The 17,390-nt window shown below is 41.7% G+C and overlaps 1 protein-coding gene across 1 annotated transcript in view; it reads right to left on the bottom strand.

The window, feature by feature from the left end:
* Positions 1-17,390, bottom strand: part of GALK2 (galactokinase 2) — a 132,620-nt gene that overhangs the window by 2,691 nt on the left and 112,539 nt on the right. The window contains exon 9 of the mRNA XM_045162158.1: positions 13,043-13,244. Coding sequence (XP_045018093.1) covers positions 13,043-13,244 — 202 coding nt within the window. The remainder of the gene's footprint in view (positions 1-13,042; positions 13,245-17,390) is intronic.

Below are 17,390 nucleotides of genomic sequence, written 5' to 3'. Positions count from 1 at the left end.
CGCATGAGGTGGCCAAAGAACGGTAAGTGCTATTATAAAGAGCCCTCTACCCGAGTCAGTGGCACTTGTGATCACAAACCAGGCGCTGCCCCAACAGCTAGTCAGCAGCCTGCCCAGTTATACACACTCACAAAGGCAGCGAGATACTGCCTGCAGTGTGCCCTGCTGGTATGTGGCCATAGAAATTGTGTGAGAGAGCCAGAGTTAGTAAACTAATAAGCTTTAAATCAAGAAAAAAGTTAGGTGAGCTAAGGGTGTTGAGTGAACTTTTCACAACTGCTTTTTTTTCCTGGGAAACTAGTGAGACATTAAAAATACAGCTCCTGAGCTACAGCACATCAGAGAAGCAATACAAAAACTAGGAAAACCAAACCCCTAAAATCCCAAATATCACTTTGATGCTTGTGGTCAGTTGATTGGGACTAACAAGGAAGGTTTGGTCAAAACAACAAAAACAGCCTCAGCCTTATAAGGCATGATCTACAAAACAAAGACTAGGGCAGATATAGATTATAAGGAATGTTCCCCTTTGACCCCTTTTATCACTAAAAAGTGTACTCCTATATAATCAGCTTTCCAGACACCTAAGTATAGCCTGAATAAAATTTCCTACTTTTAAATGAACTGAGTTGACCATAAAGCACTGACTAAAGTAAGGCATGGATCAAAGGTGGCCTTGAGGGAGGAGGTGGGGAGAGATCCAGTAAGTCCCAGCTTTGCCACAAACTGCAGAGGGATATATTTTATAAATAGATATTAAGTTATTTCAGAAAATTTTGAATTTAGGGACAGGTTATTATCTAATTCCAGCCCAGCATAATTCCAGGCACTTGGGAGTTTCTAATAATTAATGTTAAAAACTTCAATTATGTGAAACAAAGTAAAATAATAAAGGAAAATGATACTTGCCCAATTATAAAATAACTATCTTAACAAAATGTAAATTGTAAGAAATGGCTAAATTTTAAATATATTGAGTAAAATAAAACAATTTGAAACAATTATATGTGTATTTTATATATATATATATAATCAGTAATGTACTCTTTTTCTGGAAAGACTTTTAGCTTCTGCTCTAAGTATAAAATTTTCTGATTAGAATCTCAGGAAAACACAGCTTCTAGAACAATTTCTATGGTTTTTATTAGAAACACTTTGAGATTGCTTTTGTGTGTGTGTGTGTGTAATAAAGTTTTATTAAAGTATAAAGGAGATAAGAGAAAGCTTCTGACATAGGCATCAGAAGGGGGCAGAAAGCGTACCCCCTTGCTAGTCTTCAGCTGGATGTTATATAGTCACTAGCAGTCTGTTAATGAAAGAAAGGAATGTCTTATAATTCAGAATAGCACCAGGCCCCTCGCCCATAAGACGCATTTTGGGATAATCTTGGCACCAAATGGTTTATCTTGGGCCGTAAAATAATTAACTTGAATCTTAAAGAAGGGCAGACCACCATACAAATAGTTTCATTTACATAGATTAGGGGAACAATATCTGAGTATAACATACTGGTTTGTCAAGTAGGTTTTGGGCCAAGAGGCGGAACCGACTTGGAGACAGGGTTTGGAGTAAAGGTGTAGTACATTAGCATAGCTTAAGACAAACATTTCCATAAGAAAAAGGCATTGGTTATCTCTAGGCTCAAGAAAAGCTAACTTCAGGCGAAACCAGGTGTCATTATGGCAACACAGTATTTTAAGAGAAACCTCTCTTTAAATTTGTATAGAGAAGGAAAAAAATATTGCTAGTTTGTTTCCTCCTGCCGCTTAAGAGAGATAAAAATGTCTGACACTTGCAGGCTATTTCCTCCATTTGGAGACCCCTGGCCTTCCTGCCTGTTACCCTTTCATTCCCCCCTTTTCTTTTAGGAGAATTATGTTGCCTAGGGAAAAGGGGCGTCGTTCTCATTCCATAACTACTTCCGAGCTGACAAGGGGCGTTGTCCCTAAATTGGTGAGGCAACATATTCTCCTAATCCTCATATTGAGGATATCTGATCCAGGGGCCCCAAATAGTAGTTGGAGGAAGCTACAGCAGTAGCAGGAGTTTGAGCAACCATTTGTAACTTAAAAGCTTTCATGCGGCTAGAAACAAATCCAGTTATACAATTACAGATGCAGGGAGCAAACAGCAAGAACAAAACAACCAGAATTGTTGTAATTGAGATAGTTGTCCACCATGGGGAACTAGTTAACGTCTCCCAAAGTGAGGCAATTGAGGCTTCAGGAGTATCCACGGCCCTAATCATCTTGTTCATGTGGTTAGTAAAATGAGTAACATTCGTGCTCATGTCAGGTATATATGTACAGCATTGGGTATGAATAATGGCACAAGTTCCTCCTTGTGCAGCTGTCAGAATATCTAGAGCCAATCTGTTTTGTAAAACCACCTTTCTAATTTGTGCTTGTTCAGCATTAAGAGCTGAAATAGCCTTTTGAGAATCTTGTAATGCCTGTTGAGTAAAATTAGTCAAAGCATCCACTCGTAACATAACATCTGTAGTTCCCAAAGAGGGAACAAATGCTGCAGCCAAATAATCATACCAATAAAATACAGACCTTGCCCACCGAGTTTTAAGGTGGGGTAAATTAGCAGGCTTTTCTGGAAGCTCTGAAAATATAAAGCCATGAGTAAAGGCTAGACCCAGGGTGCATCTCCCTATCCAACCAGGGGGAAGCCATGCCCGTAGGTAAGAGCCACATATCCAATAAGTCCCATTTGGAGCAAGCCAGTGCGACTGAGATATCCAGTCCCAATTTTTGCCTGGCCAGACAAAGGGAGAACCTGATCTGGGATTGGAAAACACGGGAATGATTACATTGCATGTTTCCTGAGACAAATATCCCAATTGTTTCCAATCATTGTAATTAAGTTGTTGGCTAACTTTTGGGGACGGCTCTGTTTGTTCCCAGCATATAAAGGCAGTAGATATTAAGCGTCCTTTTTCAGGAGTTAGCCATGTAACCTCATCCCATATTTCATAAACGTCAGGTAAAAAACCATCTAGGCCTATTTACCTCATATGTAGAAAAATAGTCATTGAACCGAGACAATGTATAATCAAAATTAAAAGTCACATTATGTCCATAGTTAGAGTACAAAGTGTTGCACCAGTCCATTTTAGGGTTGGTAGATGTCATCAGATGAAGAAGAGGCATCGCATGTGATTGTTGTCAAAGGTATTCACAGACTTGGAGAAAGTCTTTTCCTTGAAGTGGGGATGTCCACCACGGGAAGCCTTCCACTGACGAAGAGGGGAGCGCTCCACAGACCCAGCAGTTTATCCTTTAGATCCTCTCGAGTTGCATAGTTTAAAGTTAGGATTTGAGAACAATCGTGATCAGGTGTTTCATTTTCCTTCTCAGGAAGGAAAGTGGCAGGATTTAAATTTTTACAAACTTTAAGCTTAGTTACTGGTCTTTCTAACAACAACGACTGATACTTAAAAAGCCTACTGTCATCCAAATATTAACCTTAGAATTTAAGATTCCACTCACATCATGAGAAGTCAGTACAGTAAGGTTTCGTCCATTAATTATTTTTAAAGCTTTAGGTGCTAATAAAGCCGCTGTCCCAATTACTCTTAGGCAGTGGGGCCACCCACGTGAAACTACATATAATTCTCTGCTTAGATAAGCTACAGGTTGCTGGTGAGGCCCTCGGGGTTGTGTCAAAACTCCCAATGCCACACCTTTTCTTTCAGTGACAAACAAATTAAATTCTGACCCTGTGGGCAAGCTCAGAGCTGGAGCTTGCCAGGAGAGCAGTCTGAAGGACCTTAAAAGCCTTTTGAGTTTCTAGAGACCAAACCAGTTTGTCGGTTTGGGCCTGCTGAGTTTCAGCTATAAGTTTATATAAAGGCCGGGCAAGTTCCCCCTAACCCGGAATCCAAATGCGACAGTAACCTGTGATTCCCAAAAATCCTCTCAATTGTCTTAAAGTCATAGGTAGGGGGTGATTTAGTATAGGTTTAATTCTCTCAGGGCCTATGGCCCTAGTCCCTTCTGATATGATTAGGCCCAGATATCTAACCGATTGTTGACAAAGCTGAGCCTTTTCTCTTGATGTCTTGTAACCACAGTCTGCCAGAAAGTTTAAGAAATCTTCTGAGGCTCGCAAACAAGCTTCCTCTGTCTCAGCACAGAGCAAAATATCATCTACATATTGTAACACCACTGCTTCAGAGCTATTAAAGTTTTGTAGATCCAGTGACAAAGTTTGTCCGAATAAGTGAGGACTGTCACGAAATCCCTGGGGCAAAACTGTCCAGGTTAATTGAGAAGCTGGCTGCGTAGGGTCTTCAAAGGCAAATAGGAATTGACTTTCTTCCGCCGAAGGCACTGAATAGAAGGCATCCTTTAAGTCAATTACTGAGAAATATTTGGCCCGTTCAGGAATTTCAGACAATAGAGTATAAGGATTAGGCACCACGGGGTGTAAAGGAACTACAGCCTCATTTATTATTCGTAAATCTTGAACTAGTCTCCATTTACCATTCGATTTCTTTATACCCAAAATAGGAGTGTTGCAAGGACTGTTACAGGGAATTAATAGTCCCTGCTCCTTTAAATTTTCAATGATGGGTTTTAACCCTTCCTTAACTACGTTTCAGTGGATACTGCTTCTTATGTGGAAATACGTGCGGGTCTTTGAGCTTAACAACTACAGGAATAGCATTTTGTGCTCGACCCACAGATTTTCCATCAGCCCATACTCTAGGATTTACGTTTTGTTTAACTAAAGGGAGAGAAAGGGAGGGCTCCATATTCATGAAAACAGAGGCATGGACCTTGCTCAGTATATCCCTTCCCAAAAGGGGTGAGGGAGATTCTGGCACGATCAGAAACTCGTGTGAAAACAGCACAGAATCCCAGTTGCAAGATAAAGAATAACTGAAATAACACCTTTTGGCTCGTCCAGACAGTCCCATTACGGAAGCGGATCGGGAAGAAAGTGGGCCAGGGGCTTCAGTAAGCACAGAATAAGTTGCCCCAGTATCTAAAAGTAAATCGACGGATTGGCCCCCCACAACTATTAATACCCGGGGTTCCTCAGGTGTAATTAGGACGGGAGCTTGTGTGGGGACCCCCGGGCACCTTCAGTCCTGATTGTCTTGAGAGTCCGACCCGGGAGACCTACGCCTCTGGGGGCAGTCTCTCTTCCAGTGTGGTCCTTTGTAGACCGGACATGGAGCCAGGGGCGGCTTAGATGCCTAAGGGCAATCCCGCTTGAGGTGCCCCTCCTTTCCACAGTAGTAGCAAGCCCATCCCTTTTCACCTGGGCCCCTCTGGGCATTTTTCTCAGGCTGTTTAAGAACATTTTTCATAGCCATGGCGAAGGCTTCCGCCTTTTCCTTTGTCTTTTTTTGCCTTTCTTTCTTTTCCTCATATTCCCTACCATAATAGACTGAGCCAGTTGTAACTGATTTGGTCCATACGCCTGTTTTAATAGCTTACGGCGGCGGCTATCTGGAGCCGACTGAGTGAGAAATCTATCCTTTAAGATCACTTTTTCCTCTTCACTTTCGGGATCAATCTCAGTGAATCAGCGAAGGCCTTCTCTCAGTCTATCTAGGAATTTACCAGGAGCTTCTTTCTCCTCCTGTTCTATATCTGCCAATTTGCCATAGTTTAAAGGCTTAGAACGCGCCTGCCTAAGTCCTTCAAGAATACATCTAACAAAATGACTCTGATCCCATCTTCCTTTAGCTGTGTTGTAGTCCCAGTCTGGTTCTATAGTTGGGACCGCCTGATTCCCAGTGGGGAGGGCCGCTATCTCGTTCTCCCTCTTCCCTACTGATTCATTACCAAGCCATTCATCTCCATAAGCAACCGCTTTTCCCAAAACTCGAGTCTTTGACTCAGGAGTCAGCGTTTGTCCCAAGATATACATCACATCCTTCCAAGTGAGGTCATAAAGCAGAGTAACACCTTTAAAAGCTCTAATATATTTTTCTGGGTCATCTAAATAGTCTCCCAGATCCTCCTTGATTCTTTGTATTTCTTGATAAGAAAAAGGCTTATTAACTCTCACAGACTGATTATTTCTCCCAGTGGGTGTTTCATAAAGAGGCAACAGCTTGTGTGGCTGTTCCTCAGTCTCTCTGGCTGCTCTGCGCATATGATCCCAGGGATAGATTGGAGAAACCTGTTTTTCCTCTTCTTTTTGTCTCCTGTCCTCCATCTCATCTCTTACTTCGATGGTCTGAGTTTCTACTGAAACCAGAGTAGTCTGAGGTCGTACTGAGACAGGAGTTGTTTGGACCTCCATGTGGGCAGTTTGAATCCCAGTTTGGAGTCCCCCGCACGGGGGCAGAGTAAGAGGACAGGAGGGAGCTGAAGGTTTCACGCCCAAATCTATACCCTTAGGACATAAGTCTGGCATATTTCGCAGAGAGAAAAAGGGCAACACATATGCTTCTTCTACCCATTTCCCTTGTTCCTTACAGAACCGGTCTAATTGTAGAACAGTATTATGCTTAAGAGACCCTCCAACTGGCCACCGTTCGCCGTCCTCCAATGGATACCGTGGCCATGCAGTATCACATAGGAAGACCAGGTGTATCTTCTTCAAGCCCTGGGGATCAAATCTATCCCAGTTTTTCAGGACACAGTTCAAAGGAGTGAGGCTGGAATTGTTAGCTCCCATCTGTAAGAGAGAAAAAAAGCGACCAGCGCCATTTTTTCTACCGGAGGCGTCCCTCCCTGATCTAGATGGGGGTGTAGACAGACGTTACACCAAAAGCTTTTCCTTCCTAGTCGGACTTAGTCTGTCCCTTACCGACGCAGGCGCCGTACTCGTCCCTCCCGGTTCTACCACCGAGATGGGGTGGGGATGTACCAGGGGTAGACTTGATAGCATCCCTACTTGACGTCCAGCTCTTCACCCTTAACCTTGCTTGCCTCTGATGTCACCCGGGGTGAATCAGAGTAACCTTCTGGAATGCCTCCCAAGCTAAAACCGCTGTGGGAAATATTAGTCACCTGAGTGCCTGTGCACGACCCTGAGTATTTCCTGACCACAATAAGACCAACACGAACATAAAACTGTGATGTTCTTTCCAAGCATCACCACACCAGTATAACAGCCTCCTCTGGTCCACTAAGAGCTGGCGTTACCAAAGGGAAAAAAAACCCATCGCAGTCCCAATCTGAGTAACCTTTAACCTCAGAGATGTTCTGGGAGCTAGAGCTCCATCTAGCTTCTGAACTTTGATTCCTAGCGAGGCTAGGTGCTTTCTTGACTACCAATCCAAGTTTGGGACCTAAGCCACAGTATACAGTAACAATATAGATCACAAGTCTCTTGAAAGTCTATGATCCGATAGATTAGGTTAGTACTTCTAATTCCCAAGGAGTTATGAAATGGTCAAAGAGACCGAAAAGCTTGACCGAGAAAGGAGAGTTCGGTCCACACGCTTTGCCCATTTCTGGTCGGTTCCCAAAGGAGACACTGGGTGCCTCTTGGCATTGGCAGGTCGGTATAATGCCCCGACAGGTTTCTGCCATAAGCCGTATGAGATCACCGTGGAACTGCAGAGCAGGGCTCCTAACTTGCTTCACGCAGGACATGCCATTCATTCACACAAGCACACGGTAGAGTTAGTAAAGCACAGCAGAAAACGTGTTCGCTAAGAGAACAAAGAACTAAAGCTCCAAGCATCTTTACTTTGTCCTGAAGGATCCCGGACGAGCCCCCAAGATGAAAGGTTGTTGTTGAATCATGCGAATACACCGGGATTCTTGGCCCCTGGAGGAGAAGAATTCAATCCGGGGCCAGAGACGAGGCTTGATCGCTCAGAGCTTTTGTGTAATAAAGTTTTATTAAAGTATAAAGGAGATAGAGAAAGCTTCTGACATAGGCATCAGAAGGGGGCAGAAAGAGTACCCCCTAGATTGCTTTTGATTCAAGAAACCATAGACTTCAAACAGTGTTCAAATGAGAATGTATAAGAAAATACAACCACATATCCATTTTATAAATTTAAGCCACAAAGGTCATGGAAGACCAGTCGGTTTGTCCTGCAAATGGCACACATACTGGGGGAGGGGAGTGTAGGAGGAGGGGGACAATAAATGGAGGACAGAAACCCAAAGAGAAGTGTGCCCCTAAGGCAGCTGAATGGCTCTCTCTTCCTTTTTCTTGACAGTGTTCAGATTAGCCCATAAGATCATGAGGAAAAGAGCACACACAGGTGGATTTACACTTCATTCTTCCCTACTCCCACCTGCTTAGGAAAATGGCTGCAAGAAGCTAAGCCACACAGCCAGCCATGGAATAAAGTTGTGGGAAGGCTTCTGAGGAAGCCCACAAATGAACTTCTGTAACCTTTGTTGGTCTTTTAAAACTTGTTATTTATCTTCCTTAGTAGCTTGGGCAGTAACACTTCAGTGAGTCCTCTCTAATTTCAACAAGTGTCAAAATGGCAATAAAAAATTAACTATTTTTTAAGTATTATATAACCATTCTTTATTCTATATAATAATGAGCTGTCTCATATATAACTGACTTGGTTACAAAATTTATTGTGTTCCTCAAGAAATCCCATTTTCTTAAAATTTACATTTAGTTCATTTAAAAGAATCATTTTATAATTGGGCAAGCTTCATCTGTTTTCTTCATTATTTCATATAATTGAGGTTTTCTAATTTAATTAAAAAAATAAGCAGTCTAACTGAATAAGTATAATTTCCTTCTCCCTCTCTGGCCTTTTCTTTGGATTTTAAACTGATTTTCTCTTGAAGAGCAGTAAAAGGCTCAGCTGAAACAAATTCAAGCATTTGTGATCTCTTCTATCCTTTTTCCCCCACTTCTCTCCACTTGAGTCATAAAGCTGTCCTATAGATGAGCTACCAGGAGACACCTAGCTCAGATCACATTCAGATTTGTAGATAGTGCCTAGTATTCTACATATCACATCCTTCATTCACTCAATCAGTCAGTTGTCTTTTCAAGCAAATAGTTTCCAAGCAGGCCTTCAGAAAAACTAACAGAATTTTAAGTGCCACAAGTGGACCAGGGAAGGTGATCTAAAGAGAGTCTTTGGCAGTGCTCCTCCTCAACTTCAGCTTCCCTCTTCCCTCTTCTGATCACCACAAGGCAACCAACCTTCTCAGGCTGCCCAGTCTTAATCACAATTGCCTGTTGGTGTTAACTTTTTTTAAGGAGACAGGGAATTATGGAGGTGGTGGTGGTTCTTATACAAAACAGTACTCTACCAGATGATGACTTTATGGGACCAATGGCCCACACCAGGCCTTGCCAGGTCCTTCCCAGCACATCCCACACTTGCTTGCCCACCAAGATAGTCATAAAGCTGCAGAAGGAACCAGGGCTTAAGAGTTTTGCCATTTTAATTTGCACCTTTTTCATTTACCATTTACTACTCTCCTATTGTCTTTCTCTCCTGTTTTAACCATTCTGTTTTACCACTATCTTGCATTCTTCTGCATTCCTCCCTTTTCGCCTCATACATCCACATAAAGCAAAGTGCCAGAGCTTTTGAAAATGGAGTTTAGACCACAGTTTCCTGTGGGACAAAAATAGCCCTATGAAAAATATGCGCTGACTTAGGAAGTCATGGCATTAATGACTACATCTACTTAATTCTCCCAGAGTATTCTCCTCTGAGGTTGCTCCACTACTCAAGACCTTTAGTAACTAGCAATCAACTGGCATATTTGGAGAATATCACCTGCTGCCCACAGTTACAGCAAAGAGAAAATTAATTATTTAAGAAGCTAAGAGGCCAGACAACTATTCTAGCCAATATTTCCAACATGCCAAAAGATAATCTTTCAATATGGGAAACTCAGTCCAAACAGTCCATATAGAATAAGAAAGTAATTTTGATACTTAGCAATTCCAAACAAAACAACCATAAAAAAGGGAGTGAGCTCCTTACACCAGACCCAACTGAAAATTAGTACAGCAGATGAAAATGGTCTAGACAGAGACAGTTTAGCTGCCATTAAGAAAAGGAGTGCTGCTACTGCTGCTGCTAATTCGCTTCAGTCGTGTCCGACTCTGTGCGACCCCATAGATGGCAGCCCACCAGGCTCCCCCGTCCCTGGGATTCTCCAGGCAAGAACACTGGAGTGGGTTGCCATTGCCTTCTCCAATGCATGAAAGTGAAAAGTGGAAGTGAAGTCGCACAGTCGTGTACGACTCTTCGCGACCCCATGGACTGCAGCCTACCAGGCTCCTCCATCCATGGGATTTTCCAAGCAAGAGTACTGAGTGGGGTGCCATTGCCTTCTCCAAATCTTCTACTAGAAGCACATTTTCAAAATATATATATAGATCTATAGACTGCTAGAACAGAAAAACATATTGGAGATCATAAAGCAAGGTGACAGTTCAAAGTCACAAAGCTCAGAATGAAACAAAGCAGAGCTAGAACGCATCCTTCCTAAATTCCAGCCCAGTTTTCATCCTTCTCCACACGTTGCCCTTCCCTGCTCAACATGGCTTTGCTCCATGTTCAAATACTGCAACCTATAGAAAACCAGAGCCTCCATCATTAAAACTTTAATAAAATAGGTTAAAGTCCCTCATTCAAATACATCTCAGCCTCCCTGGTGGCTCAGATGGTAGAGAATCTGCCTCCAATGTGGGAGACCCAGGTTCAATCCCTGGGTTGGGAAGATCCCCTGGAGAAGGGAATGACAATGCACTCCAGTATTCTTGCCTGGAGAATCCCATGGACAGAGGATCCTGGAGGGTGGGCTATAGTCCATGGGGTCACAAAGAGTCAGACATGACTGATTGACTAACACTTTCACTTTCAGTATAACCCAAGGAGAGAGAAACAGGTGTGGCGAAAAAAAAAAAAACACCTGGATGGGGAGCTAGGCTTTCCCAATGACTCGTTATGTTTCCTTGTTCCAATCTCTTACCCTCTTAGAACTCTCATGGATCTCTAAGGCCTCTTCCTGCTTTCATATCTTATGGAACTAGAAGATCATTCTGACCCAGAAATGTGAAGCCTGGCACCCCAAAATATGGCTTTCACAGAAACAAGGAAATTTTCTCTGGTCAAAAATCCAGAAGTCATCTTGATTCCTCACTTTCACCCATACAGCGATCTTCTGGACTCTTCCTTCAAGGCACATCTGGCATAAGATCAATTCACACTTCTATTGCCACCTTTTCCTACTCAGAGTCCTTCCAATGGCCAACAAGGTTCAGGGGTATGACTCCCCATGGCCTCTCCTGCTTCATCACCTGCTGCCCTCTCCTCCGATACTGCCCTCCGTGTGTACTGTTCCTCGTGTACTGTTCCTCCTGGACTGTTCTCACATGTGAAGCCACTGTTCTCATTTCTTCACTTCCTTCAGGTCTTTGCCCAACTATCTCTTCAGAGAGACTTTCTTCAGCCAGTCAGTATAAAGACTACCCACCCACCCCTAGGACTCTCCAGCCTTTCTATTTTTTTCATAACACTTATCAGTCCCACTCTATTTTTAGTTGTCATTTCCCTCCTTACCCATGTGAATGTATGCTGCATAAAGACAAGATCTGGTTGACCATGCCAGAACAAGAAAGTCCATTTGAGAATTCCAGGAGGCTGGTAAATACCCCTCCATTGCTTTTCAGATGGGATCCAAACTATCCTACTACCTTCTTAGTAAAGATGCTTCTGCTAAATTTCTGCAGAAATCATTCCACTTCCTGTTATTTCCCAAACTGAACAATATCTGCCCTTGATAGTTTCAGAAGAGAGTACTTTCAATGAAACAAGCTCTGAAAGCCTTTTTGGCAGACAGTGAGGAAACACTGGCAGAGTGATTTTCAGCAAGGTTGTGTTCAAGTCTCTCAACAAGTTGGGTTACACATGTCATTTACAATCACTGGAGCTACTTGGTTTAAACTTTTCAGGCTGGGTGTGTGGCAATGAGTGAGGCAAGCCGCAGGCGCCAAGTGGTTAATTATATTTTCATTGCTAATTGCAGGCAGTTCTCTATGATTTTCTCACAATGGAAAGAACATCAATCCATTTGAGAGTTCTCCCAATTTCCCTTTCTATCCTCCAAGGTCAATGAGTTCCCTTCTGGGTAAAGGAACCATTCTACTCTGTTATCCCTATTCTCCAGCAATTATAAGGCTGTTGTTCTCAGGCTTTATGAAAGAGTTTCCCTCTTTACATTTGTGTTTCAACTGTCCATTCATAAACTGGGCTTTCTTCAATCCTTTTCCCCAAACTGTCTAATCTAAACCTAGAAAACAGGAAATGCTGCCTCTGAGTAATTCCTACGGCATCCTCTCCCCTGATACACTTCTGTTAGGCTTGAGGTCCTCTTTCCTTTCTTTCTCCTCTTTTGAATAAAACTGTTAAACTTAGGACACCAAACAGGAGATGCTGGTGGAGCTGCAGTGTAGTGAAAACCATTGCTTAAAATACCATGAGAAAGTAACAACAGGGTCTGTGTCTGAGAAAATGTCCCTGAAACATCATCCAAAGATGGGAAAGTCTTTTTTTATGATGTTGTGAAGAACTGACTCCAAACCTGCTGCTGCTGCTGTGTCGCTTCAGTCGTGTCCGACTCTGTGTGACCCCATAGATGGCAGCCAACCAGGCTTCCTGTCCCTGGGATTTTCCAGGCAAGAACACTGGAGTGGGTTGCCATTTCCTTCTCCAATGCATAAAAGTGAAAAGTGAAAGTGAAGTTGCTCAGTCGTGTCCGACTCTAGCGACCCCATGGACTGCAGCCTACCAGGCTCCTCCGTCCATGGGATTTTCTAGGCAAAAGTACTGGAGTGGGGTGCCATTGCCTTCTCTGGACTCCAAACCTGGAACCTCATAAAGCCATGGAGTTGAGTCTCCAATCTTTTATCTTACACATCTTCAGGAAGGAACAAGTCTAGCTGTATGTCACAGACAAACCCTCTGATACAAAGTGGAAAGGATCTTCCTTCACTGAGAAGATTACAAAAATGCTGCTTTTTTCCATTAAACAGTTTCCCTGGTGGCATCCCACTTATTTTCCCCATTAAATAGTTTCCCTGGTAGCATCCCACCACACTGCTCTTTCAGCCTCACCGACAGATGTCCACCAGCTGGTCCAGCTCAGGGCAGCTACACTCGTACATATCCCGGCAGCTCCCGTGGCTCTGGTTCATTAACTCCCCAAGCAGCTGGACCATGTTGTCAGGTGTTTCTTCACATATCTTCTTGAACTGGAGCACTCTCGCAGCCTCACTGTACACGTGCTTTGCCCGCTGGTAGAGTTTGAAGGTGAGCACTTAGGAAGGAAGATTATGGTGGACAGAGTTAGAAATAGTTACTGGACAGGAAAAAAAAAATTTTTTCTAAAGAAAAAAAGTTACTGGACAATTCAGTGCAAAGAAAAATACAGTTATTGAGAACTTCCATTTCTGTCTTTATTATTAATACCTTAGATTTTAAATAGGTCTTTCTGAAAGATTTCCTTATAGTCTAAATTACTCTCTTTTCAAGTCAATTTTACTTTAAGGTCACACATCTAGAAAGTGGCAGAGCAGAACAAGTCATGACGTCTTACCCCATAGCCACATTCTTTCCACTGTGATCCACCAGAAAGAACCCCTGAAAATGCTTATACTAGAACTTTTATTTACAAAAATGTTTCTTAGAGATAAGCACAATTACTTCTGTATGTGTGTGTGTAAAAAACACATGTATATATGTGTATATACTGTAGCATTATTTATCACAGCAGAAACTAAGAATGAATCCACATTGCTTACAACAGAAAATACTTTTAAAATCATGCTACATCTATTAAAAATATTATGCTATACTATTGCTGCTAAAGCATTCTATTACTCCATGGGAAACTGTTCATTATTAAGTGAACACATAAAATATGAAACTGTACATTTTAATTTTAAAAATTATAAGAAAGCACCAAAATGTTAACAGTCATCATCTCTGTGGTGCATTGTGGGCGGCTTTACTTTCTCCTTGACGTATTTCTGTGCCTTCCAGATTATCTGGAATGACTCTTACTTCAGTTATAGAAACAAGCCCTACTGCATTGACTGTGTTTATAGTACCCATATGTTCCCTTGAATAACAACCAAAACCTTCTTACCATTTTCACTCATGCTGAACAGTGGCTGAGTGAGTGGGGTGCCTCTGGGAAAAACTTGAAAAATACATGGAGGCTAATCTGCCTGACCTGCTGGGAAGAGCCTGGGCTCTCCAAAGGTCTGTCATATCTTCTCAGCCATGAGACAACTCACTGTACTCAAGTTGCTATTTCAATAGAGCTCTATTTCTCCATCTTCAAAATGAAGTTGAAAATTATTTCTCAGGATCCTTCCAGCTCTAACATTTTAGATTCTGTGAAGAACTCCCTCCAAGCATTCCCCCCATATTGTTATATTTTGAGAAGAAGATGATAATTGTTCTACTTTCTGCTGTTATCTACTCTGCTATCTGCCCCAGGAGGCTGACTTGGATGGACTACACCAGTGGGCTCCCTTGTCTTTAGATTAGAAAAAGGGAGAATATCAACGAGAGGTGGGAGGGAAGAGAGTGAAGTTGTAGGATCTCTCCCTGGCTCCCTCCTTGCAGAGCTACCTGAAACTGGCCCCTGTCCCCACAACTGAAGGACACTGAACATACTTTCAAGGCAGCCTTTTCTACATGATTCTCTCTTCCAGGATCTGCCTCCAGGTTCCTCTCCCCTAGAATATTACTGCTTTTTCAGTAGTGCTTTTATAATTTTATATTAAAAAATACCAAATGCATGACAACATACTTAACAACCAACAAATTATGTTAAAGTTTTAGGTTACATTTTTCCCCTCCACAGTACCACCCTCATAACTCATATACTTATCATATACTTTCCATAGTAATTGTCTGCACAAAGTTTGCCAACTCCTGAAGACAGAAACCAGGTCTTCTGGTTCCAAGCATTTGATAGTCTGCAACCTGGTACTCCACAGAACCTTCACCAGTGCCTTATGTGACAAGAGCACAGTGCGTGTTCACTGTTGGACATTCAGAAGGATGCTTTAACTCCAGTTCAAAATCAAGATACCTCCATTTAGACACTGTTATTCAAAAAAAAAAAGTGCCAGTACTCACAGCTTACTAAAAATGTACAAGTTGAGGAAAGGGGACAGCCAGATTCCCTTTGGTATTGAATCTATAACTACTGATACTACATAGGATGAAAAATAAGTCAAAAAATGAACTTACAAGTTAAATGTAGGTGGGGATAAAAATATAACAACATGCTTTGCTCCATCAGTAGCCAGGTCATGTGACTCAGTGCACACTGCAGTGTGAATTTGTTATTTCTATCAATAGGTTCAATGGAAATAGGAATATTACATATTATTGAGAATTGTTATATATTAAAATATATTATTTTAGGGTCTAGTTATCAAAATATCTTAAGGTAAGAAAGTCTTAACAATACCCAATACTGGCACATAGCATCTGCAACAAAGTTGTCTGAAGAAAAAGCACTAGTAGATTTAACAAGAACTCCTTCAAAATCCCTGAACAGAGAAAGGAAAAGATGGGCCATTGATAGGCATGTATCTACATTAGACAGTACCAATAATTTTATACATGTTAATATAATCCATGTATATAAAGAAAGCTGAGTGCCAAAGAATTGATGCTTTTGAACTTTGGTGTTGGAGAAGACTTGAGAGTCCCTTGGACTGCAAGGAGGTCCAATCAGTCTATCCTAAAGGAGATTAGTCCTGAGTGTTCACTGGATGGACTGAGGTTGAAGCTCAAACTCCAATACTTTGGCCACGTGGTGCAAAGAGCTGACTCACTTGAAAAGACCCTGATGCTGGGAAAGATTGAGAGCAGGAGGAGAAGGGGACGACAGAAGATGAGATGGTTGGATGACATCACCGATTCGATGGACGTGGGTTTGGGTGGACTCTGGGAGTTGGTGATGGACAGGGAGGCCTCGCATGCTATGGTCCATGGGGTCGCAAAGAGTCAGACACAACTGAGCGACTGAACTGAACTGAACTGAATATAATCCAGATTATAGAACACATTTTGAAAAGGAGGAAAATGACTATGGTAACTATAGTTTAAAAATATTCTTTTTAAAAGTTGACAATGAAACAAAATGTTTAAAATTCTAGCTTTAGGATTCCATATGTTTCAGTTTTATTTGTGAACTATTTCACCTCCCTCATGGGCCAAGTTGCAAAAGGAGAACACAGGGGTAGGGTGGAGGGCATACATAAGAAGAGAATATTGGTTCATTTTTCCTGTAGTGTCTCATTTCCAAAAAATCATCTAGTTTCCAGGTCCACTGACATTTATGGCTGCAGCACAAAAGGCACAATAAAGCAACATCCACTAACATTGTAAAATAGTGCTATTTAGCTGACAAATTGCTCTGCTATGTCACAATTTGCAAAGAATTTCTTAAACTTCAAATTATATACAGGACAACAAAGGAAATACAATAGCATGTTCCATACGCCCATCACCTAGACTGAACAATAATTTTTTGCAATATTTTCTTCAATATTTTGCTAGTGTTTTAAAATAAATTATACATGTGACATTTCCTTCCTATATATTTCAGAGTGCAACTCTATAAAATAAGGATATTTTCTTACGTAACCTCTGTATCATTATCACATCTAACAAAATTACCAATGATTCCTTAACACCGTCTCATATTCAATCCATATTTAAATTTTCCCAGTTGTTTCAATTTCAATTTACAGCAAGATCCAAGCAAAGTCCACACATTATATTCAGTCTTATGTTTAATAAGTCTCTTTTAATCAAGAATTCACAGTGATTTTTGATACTCTGGAATGTCAATGTCATATATATATATATAATACAAATATATCCTGTAATAAAATTCAGTACCAACAACAACAACAAACAGTCCATTAGCAAGAGCGTGCTTTGGTTTTCCTCTAGGACTACACAGTTCTTTAAGATTAAATATTTTTCCTTTAGGATTAAATATTCTCAAGTAGAAACTATCTAGAGAGAGGTGGGTTTTTTTTGTATTAAACCTCAGGACTGGTGTTCTGATTTGTGATAAGAAACATTCAGAAGGTACTGAGCAGATTACTAGAACCTCCCTGTGTCTACTCTGTTTTGTTGAGTGTTTCATAGCAAGGCTTCAGGACAGGAATGTCTAATGAGGACTCTCGCTGGGTGTTCTGAAGGTGCGTGAGAGACTGCCATGGCTCACACCCCCTGAACAGTAGTAACTCAGACAACAAAGGAAAGGGCAGAAAGGGCATCTGTTTTTAATTGTGATACAAATGTCTTGCCAAAGGCTACAACAGATTTGGAGACCACCCTTTGGGAGGGAAAGCAGTTCTGCATTGGCTGGACATCACAAATGCTCTCTGGATCCAGGGTTGTGGCTTGTTATAGGCTGGCAATT

Source organism: Bubalus bubalis, chromosome 11, assembly GCF_019923935.1.
Source record: "Bubalus bubalis isolate 160015118507 breed Murrah chromosome 11, NDDB_SH_1, whole genome shotgun sequence".
NCBI lineage: Eukaryota > Metazoa > Chordata > Mammalia > Artiodactyla > Bovidae > Bubalus > Bubalus bubalis.
The sequence above is the reverse complement of the archived record's forward strand: the minus strand, read 5'-3'. Positions and strand labels throughout refer to the sequence as shown.